The 8,750-nt window shown below is 39.3% G+C and overlaps 1 protein-coding gene across 7 annotated transcripts in view; it reads left to right on the top strand.

Moving 5' to 3' along the window:
* cep192 (centrosomal protein 192) overlaps positions 1-8,750 on the top strand; it is a 34,021-nt gene that overhangs the window by 13,708 nt on the left and 11,563 nt on the right. For 6 of the 7 annotated variants that reach the window (XM_016563452.1, XM_016563435.1, XM_016563427.1 and 3 more), the window contains exons 15-21: positions 1,172-1,236; positions 1,369-1,587; positions 2,136-2,277; positions 2,362-2,453; positions 3,836-4,952; positions 5,112-5,229; positions 5,456-5,615. In XM_016563452.1, coding sequence (XP_016418938.1) covers positions 1,172-1,236; positions 1,369-1,587; positions 2,136-2,277; positions 2,362-2,453; positions 3,836-4,952; positions 5,112-5,229; positions 5,456-5,615 — 1,913 coding nt within the window. Of the gene's footprint in view, positions 1-1,171; positions 1,237-1,368; positions 1,588-2,135; positions 2,278-2,361; positions 2,454-2,542; positions 3,509-3,835; positions 4,953-5,111; positions 5,230-5,455; positions 5,616-8,750 lie in introns of all 7 variants that reach the window. The other variant, XM_016563461.1, reaches the window with a different exon arrangement.

The raw sequence follows: 8,750 nt of genomic DNA, 5'->3' as shown, positions 1-8,750 counted from the left end.
ATTACTTGGTTTTGATATTTTATTTGAGCCAATTATTATTGCCTCATCTTTAGCTTCTATATAAATAGTCATACTGAAAGCCTCTGGTTTTCACTTAGGTCTATTTGTATTACTAAAAAATATCAGATTATTCAGTTGTCAAAATAATCAGTTGTTTACCAAAATAATCATTAGTCAGCCCTAGATTAGTTAAAATATTTCAAAATACAACTGCATTGTTTTACTTTTTGTAATTAAAAGACAAATATTTTGTCATTGAAAATTTCTTAAAATAGTATTAAAATATTGTCTTGTTCTAGTGAACCAAGTATCTGTATTTTGTCTCATCTCTCTGTATTGTCACACCCCTAGTGTCGATAAACGGTGATATAGCTCATAATTTTCCAAGTGTATGATATAGCTTTCATTCTTCAGGTCAACCATATATTCATGAAAAAAAAATCAGTTTGAATAAGGAAAGCAATAACTTTGCCATAGTATCCTTTCAAATGTTAGAGAAAGGACCCCACCGCCCCGCCCCTGGAAAAAAGTTCAGGCTCAGGATTTTTTTTTTGCTTTAACCCCTGTATTTACGCGCGTTCTGAGACGCGGGTTCACATGCTTTGGATTAGCACACGCACAGATGTTTGCGTCTTTTGGCTCTTTAATATTTAAACTGGCAAGGCTTAAATGAGTTTAGTTTAAACACAGATAGCAACGTGTGCTGTTCAGGTCTCACCCGGCATAAATGGCAGTTGTTTCTGCATACAACACTTGCATTGAACAAAGAGTGACTGGTTTGTCCACGTTTTGTTTGTTTTTGTTTTTTTTCTCATCGCTCTTGTAATGTATTGGGAAGCCAGAATGCGTATCCATCAACAGAAACATGCATTAGCCGAACTCTGTTATTTATAACAAACCATATTACAGATGCATTGTCAGATTTAAGTTAAACCGCGGTCCTAGTGCGTGGAGGGTTTATGTTTTTTTTTTTTTTTTTTTTTTTTTTTTTACCGAGAACTGTTGCACCCCTAATTGTAATTGTCTGGCAGTTATTTAGTTTCTCCTGTTGTTTGAATGGTGAAAGGCAGTCATGTGTGTTTGTAACAATATTAAAATGAGTAAATTGTGAATACATTAAATTAATTCTTTGAATTCATTGCTTTCATTGCATAATATTGTATAACCTTAGGCCAGGCCATGGACAAGATAATTGAGGATCAGGAGGAGTTTGAAAAGGACCACCAGTTTATGCAGGTATGATCGGTTCCCAGGTATTTTGAGTTCAACCAACCTAGATCCTAGAACCTAGAAGTTTATTGTACACAAATGCTCTTAGATGTGATTCAGCAACCAAAAATGTGTTGTTGTTTTTTTGCCTTTTGGTAGGAAGAGCAGATTCAAGCTGTAAATATGAGTGAAGTGCTGGGAGACACATCTTGGAAAATCCCAAGTAGTAGTAACATCCTCATGAGGGCCTCCCAGGTCTCCTCTGAACTTGAGCCTGGGAACCAAAGTTATCTGCGTATTTCACTGGGGGAGTTTTTTCAGAGGCGCTCTGAAGCTCTGGGGTGCCTTGGGAGCACTGAAGAGGACAATGTTAAAAGGGTGAGGACTCTATCCCTAAGCAGATATCATCTAAGGTAACATCCTCACTGAAATCTAACCTCAAAGTTGTCTCATTTGGAGCACTCTGTGTGCTACGCAAATGACTCTAGCCATGTGAAGTGCACTAACAACCTGATTACAATTGCAAAACTGTTTCTGTAGATCAGATTAGTATGGCACTAGCAACGCAAATATTAAGAGATCACTTCCCATGATATGCATGAACTCAATGTGGGTCTTGAATGCAATGCAAGTCAATGCTGGTATCAAATTTGGCCAGACGATACGTTAACAACCTTCCCATCAAAAATGTGCCTCGAATGCCGTAGAGCAGAGGCATTCAATTCTGTTCATGAGTAGTCTTATGTCAAGCCGAGTTTAGCTCAAACCTGCCCAAACACACTTGCCTGGATGTTTCTAGTAATTCTAAAGACATTGATTAGCTGTTTCGGATGTTTAATTATTATTATAGCTAAACTCTGATGGAAGGTAGCCCTTCACAACCAAGCTTAAATGATAGTTATTCAACTATTTATTTGTTTTTTTAGCCATCTTTTGGATACTTCATTACATCCCCTGAGAAGAGGAAACCTGTTGCGTTACTTCGACCCTCAGATTTGTTCTCCAGAGGAAGCTCCATCAACATTGAGACAGTTACGCAAAGTGATGCTGATGAGACACTTAATCCAGGTGCGTTCACCATACTCATTAGTTATTTATTTAATAATTGTTTTTTCTTACAAGTCATTTTGATGTCCTTTATGTGATCTACAGATGATCTAGATAAGACTCTTGAGACCAACACTGCTGAAGCCACACATGAGAATAATGTTCCACCACAAAGAACTGAGGGACAGGTTTCCCAGGTATTGATAACCAGTTAGCTTTGGACTGCTGCCACACAGTCTTTTAAAAATTAGCAAAAATGTTGACACTTTTTGTCTAATTTGATTAGATCTCTGCACAATATGGAGATAAGGAGAGTTTTGGCCATTCAGAATCACCCAACCCCAGCAGCAGTCTTCTGCTCAGCATCAGTACAATTGCATCTGCAATTGCTGATGCCTCCATCAGCTCAGATCCAGCACAGCTTGCTGCCATGATCATGGAGCTGTCCAAACGGAGCCGCTCTAAAAGCCGTCAGCAAGTAGCAGAAGAGTCGATTATGAGTCCTGATTCTGTAGCAGCCTCCAATCAAAATGGGCTGCTGGAGGATCTGCAGAAGACCACATCAGTGGGTGACCTTAGTACTCCTGACATGGAGAAATATCTGAAGAGGGCTGAGGTCTCAAGTAGTGACAGTGATGGATCCACCTCACAGTCCTGCTTGGACATCCTCACTTTGGCTGATAGTTTGGCCAGTTCTAACAAGCTGACTCAACAGCAGTTGGCGCCTCTGGAAAATGGATCCATCCATAACAATGAAGAGCAAGCAGTAGGCAAAAAATGTAAAAAACTGGCAGGTAATGCGTCTAAACAAACAGAGGGTACTAATGTTGTGTCACCAAATCCAAGGTCAGATGTCAAACGAAGTGCAATTCCTCGACCCAAGTCAAGCAGTTTACCAACTACCACTGCGCATCCAGCCAAAAGATCTTTAGGTTCTGGGCAGTCATCATCATCTTCCACATCCTTCAAATCAAAACCTGTTGATTTCAAATCTGACATTGAGAAAAACAAAAATGACTATCGTGCAGCACCATCCACCAATAAAAGTGTCCCTGAATCCAAGATCAAAATAGGAACGGCTCGATCACAAGTGGCCAGCACTTCCACCACAGGTAACCGCCGCTCTCTGAAAGGTGAAGGGACCATGTCAACTCCTGCTTTTGCCCCAAAGACCTCACCTGGCCTTCGCCGTTCTGAAGTATCGTCGTTGATGACCTCCCCACACAAACCCAAGACAACAGGAGGCCGGGCAATCAACATTGAGACAGTTCCGCAAAGTGATGCTGATGAGACACTTAATCCAGGTGCATTCAACATACTTTGCTCATATTAGCTATTTAATAATTATTTTTGCTGAAGTCCTTTTTGATGTCCTTTATGTGAACTACAGATGATCTAGACAAGACTCGTGAGCCCAACACTGCTGAAGCCACACACCAGAATAATGTGCAACCACAAAGAACTGAGGGACAGGTTTCCCAGGTATTGACAATGACAACCATTTAGCTTTGAACTGCTGCCATATAGTCTTTTACAAATTAGCCAAAATGTTGATACTTTATGTCTGATTTTGGATTAGATCTCTGCTCAATATGAAGATAAAGAGAGTTCTGGCCATAGTTCAGAATCACCCAACTCCAGCAGCAACCTTATGCTCAGTATCAGTACAATTGCCTCCGCAATTGCTGATGCCTCCATCAGCTCAGATCCAGCACAGCTTGCTGCCATGATCATGGAGCTGTCCAAACGGAGCCGCTCTAAAAGCCGTCAGCAAGTAGCAGAAGAGTCGATTATGAGTCCTGATTCTGTAGCAGCCTCCAATCAAAATGGGCTGCTGGAGGATCTGCAGAAGACCACATCAGTGGGTGACCTTAGTACTCCCGAAATGGAGAAATATCTGAAGAGGGCTGAGGTCTCAAGTAGCGATAGTGATGGATCCACCTCACAGTCCTGCTTGGACATCCTCACTTTAGCTGATAGTTTGGCCACTTCTAACAAGCAGACTCAACATCAGTTGGTGCCTCTGGATTACAGAACCATCCATAAAAATGAAGAGTGTTCAGTTATGGAAGAGCAAGCAGTTGACAAAAAATGCCAGGATCTGGCAGGCAACTCATTGAAACAAACCGAGGGTACTTATGGCGTGTTACCAAATCCAAGGTCAGACTTCAAACGAAGTGCAATTCCTCGACCCAAGTCAAGCAGTTTACCCACTGCCACTGCACATCCAGCCAAAAGATCTTTAGGTTCTGGACAGTCATCATCATCTTCCACATCCTTCAAATCAAAACCTGTTGATTTCAAATCTGGCATTGAGAAAAACAAAAATGACTATCGTGCAGCACCTTCCACCAATAAAAGTGTTCTTGAATCCAAGATCAAAATAGGAACGGCTCGACCACCAGTGGCCAGCACTTCCACCACAGGTAACCGCCGTTCTCTGAAAGGTGACGGGTCCGTGTCATCTCCTTTTGCCCCAAAGACCTCACCTGGCCTTCGAAGTGGTAGCCGCTCAGAAGTAACGTCATTGAAGACATCACCTCACAAACCCAGGACAACAGGAGAATGGACAGACAAACCTGCCATTAACCAGGCACGATCACCCAGAAGCCCTAAAGCCACTCAGTCAGTTTCAAAAGAGAAAATTGCAGCTGTTGATCGTCAGGATTCCCTGCCAACAACACAGGAAAAATTTGGTATCTCTTTTCTTTTTCTTTTTAAACAAATACAAACCCAGCAGTATAACAAATTTAGCATGTTAAAAATCAGCGTGAAATGTTGCTTAATGTGCTTGAACACCATGCAAGCTTCAGAAAATTTGGGACATCAACTTTATTTACTACTTTTTATTGAAGGCTCACCTGAGAGCAGTGCCCCTGGTGTTGTGGAGGTCAGCCATTGTAATTTCAGACCATCCACTTCCCCTCTTACCCACTCCAGTCCAAGCCAGACTTCCGTTCCAAGTGGATATGGGTAAAAATAGTTTCTGAACATCATATCTAACAGAATTGCATATTGCCTTTTTTGTGGTGTAAGCCACTTTTATTTGTGAGGAGGGGAGATGATTCTTATTTATTTATTTTTTAATTATTGATTATTGTTAATCAACCGTAAGTTATTGTGTAATGTGTTTTAAGTGGTTCAGTACATGGATAAATAATGGCCTGGTTTGACACTTATCCTTGTGTTTTGGAAATAGAGAGATGTCTCCGTGTTCCCTTAGTAGTGGAAAGGCTCAGAGGAGTCCTGCTGGCGATCCAGGTTCCCCTCAGTCCCATTGTTCAAGCCCATCTCTCAGTAGACTGACTTATCTCTCCATTAATGAGAACACTTGCATGCCCACCCCTGATCACCATAAGGTGAGTGTTTAACCCCATCTTAGTTTTATGTGGATTACAATATAAACCAATTGGCTATTTAGGAAGTAAATTTGTTGCGGTTCCTCAAAAGCCTGATGTTTTATAATTGATGCTAGGGCTGGGCGATAAAACGATAACGATAATTTTTGCAATATAATTTTTGAAACAATATCACTCATTAGAAATTGCAGAAACAAAAGATATTTTGTTTAAAAAATGCCTGAAAAAGTGTAAAAATTTCATTCAAAAACATAGTCTTTTACTTGGAGCCCCTGCCCCTTTAATTGGCGGTGCAAAAGTGCCCTTTTGGTTCTATCAAGGTGCCCCCAGAACCCCCATAACGCGAATTCCACGAAAAGTGACACCCCAACCCCTGTGCACACCAGTGCATTAAAGTGATAGTTTGGTGTGCATAGATTAGAGCTTCTTCTATATCTAGATTTATCTTAGGACTGTTTTGATTATTGTAACACTATAAGATATTTTAAAGGGGTCATGCCTTCCAAAAGAGGACGATATCCGCTTCGTCATGCCTGGAGCTGATCCATGCTGGTTGCTGAGAAAATACAACAACTTTGCGATGTGGATCACTGGATCAGCTTTAACCGTGGATGAAGCCCCACGAGAGTCCAGCCCGGGGTCATCACATGTGGTTGCCGCAAGCCTCCTTTGTCGAATCTGCCGGCCGCGTCGTGATCCTGGTAGAGTAGACTACAATGCCGGCTGTTCTGACTCACAGATTGTAAGTACGTTTTTTTTTATATTTAAAGAGTTTTTCTATTTTCTATTTTTTATATTTAAAGCGAGTTTTTTGGGCAGTGTAGAGTAGGGCTTGTTGTTTGTCATTTCTCCGATCACAAATGCAGACATGGTTTTATGTTTACGCGGCGCGATGCAACGCAACGCGTAAAAAGACAGAATGTTTAATGCAAATTTAAGCAGTTAAAAAAAATCTAGACCAAGTAATCACTTACTGCTTTTTATTAAATGAACACGTTTTTGAATCATCGCTCCGGCCGGATAGGGCATCATCACAATATGGTAGGAGCGTAACATTTCCATTACACGCTTGAGGTATTCGGCCAATCATAACGCACTGGATAGCTGGCCAATCACAGCACACCTTGCTTTTCAGACCTATGAGCTTTGTAAAAATCGACACGTTTCAGAAAGGCGGGGCATAGAGGAGAAACAATTATGTACAGTATGTGGAAAATAATGTGTTTTTTGAACCTTAAACCGCATACACATTTCATTACACCAAATACACAAAATAATGTTCTTTTTAGCAACATCATATGACCCCTTTAAGAGAGATTGTGTTGTGAGTAGGGCTGGGCGATATATAAAAAAAAGTTATAACTCGATATTGTCCATTTTTACGGTATTGAATATATATCTCTCTGTTTGCATTTGCTTTAAAAAAAAAAAAAACATGAATTTCTTTTGCCCCCATTAAAAAAAAAAACAAAAACAATTTAGAAGTTATTGTTAAAAAGTAAATACAAAATGTTTAATGCAAATTTAAGCAGTTAAAAAAAATCTAGACCAAGTAATCACTTACTGCTTTTTATTAAATGAACACGTGTATATGTAACTGAAGTAGTGCAAAACAAGTACAGAAAGTGCATTCTGTCAACTTTTTTGGTGCATGCAATTCACAATTTACACTGTGCAACTGGGGGAAATAATTAAACTGGGATAAGTATTTCTTACAAGTTTTTAGCTAAGAACACAAGTCTGTCAACTGTCTCTGGTTTAAGAGACGCTCTGTGGCATGAAACTATGTTCCCACTGGCACTAAAAAACTAAAAACCCTTTCATATGGGAAGCTAGTTGCTGGAACGCATAGGTATTTCATATATATATATATATATTATATATATATATTGTTGCTGCTAAGGGTGGCCGAACCAGTTATTAGGTTTAGGGGGCATACACTTTTTCACACAGGGCCATGTAGTTTTGGGTTTTGTTTTCCCTTAATAATAAAAACCTTCATTTAAAAACTGCATGTTGTGTTTACTTGTGTTATCTTTGACTAATATTTAAATTTGTTTGATGATCTGAAACATTAAAGTGTGACAAACATGCAAAAAAATAAGAAATCAGGAAGGGGACCAACACTTTTTCACACCACTGTATATATATATGCATATATATATATATATTAATACCAAAGACTTATGCACTCTCTGTGTCTATATTATGAAAACTGGTAAAACAAATGAAAAATATTATAACAGTGAAATTCCTAATAGTAATTCCAAATTGCCATAGCCTATGTTTCTTTATTCAAACAACAGCGGTTGTGTAAGTGCATTTATGCAGTGACCACAATCGCAAACAATACAGTCGAGATCTCATGACAGAACACAGACTGGTTGAGTGACACTTTCATTTAGATCGCTAAACTCCAGCTTGTTTGTTGGTGTTTTCAGATCATCGGCGGTGGTGCTTCTGCAATGAGGAGCGAGCGCGTGCACATGGTTGCCAGATTACTTAAAATAAGCAAAACACTGGGCAGAAAATGTATGCTTGTAACAGCGAAGCTCTTATTCGGGGATTTGAACTATTGATATCTAGCAACCGCACTCATGAAAGCTCGCGAAGTAGAGGCGTGTAGAGCAGTCCGCAATAACATGTTGTCTCCTTTTTTTGGATGTTCGGCGCATTCTTTTGGTAAAGTATGCTTGAATTTGAAATATTCGATATTCACAATATTTTCTAATTTTACATCATCGTCAAAATTATTGCGATATTATCGCTAATATTCGATATATCGCCCAGTGCTAGTTGTGAGTAATATAGTTTATCCAAAAATAAGATGTCATGTCTTTTTTTTTTCTATATCCTTATGACTTACAAAAGGAGATATTAAGCAGAGTGATGCAGTCAGTCAGTTAAATTTTTATGCAGTTTATTATATGGTGAATGAGAATGTCTGTCATTCTGGAAAAAAATGTAATTGTATAGTAATAGTGTAAATGACATTTTCAAAAGCTGAAGTGATAGCCTTGTTTTACTTAGTTAGAATATGCATAACTATTTGAACTAATTGCAAAAGCTTAAAGGGGTCATATGATGCGATTTCAAGTTTTACTTTCTCTTTGGAGTGTTACAAGCTGATTGTGC

Source organism: Sinocyclocheilus rhinocerous, unplaced genomic scaffold, assembly GCF_001515625.1.
Source record: "Sinocyclocheilus rhinocerous isolate Xijiao unplaced genomic scaffold, SAMN03320098_v1.1 scaffold491, whole genome shotgun sequence".
In the NCBI taxonomy this organism is placed as follows: Eukaryota; Metazoa; Chordata; class Actinopteri; order Cypriniformes; family Cyprinidae; genus Sinocyclocheilus; species Sinocyclocheilus rhinocerous.
Note: the sequence above shows the minus strand (reverse complement) of the source record. Positions and strands in the feature narration are given on the sequence as shown.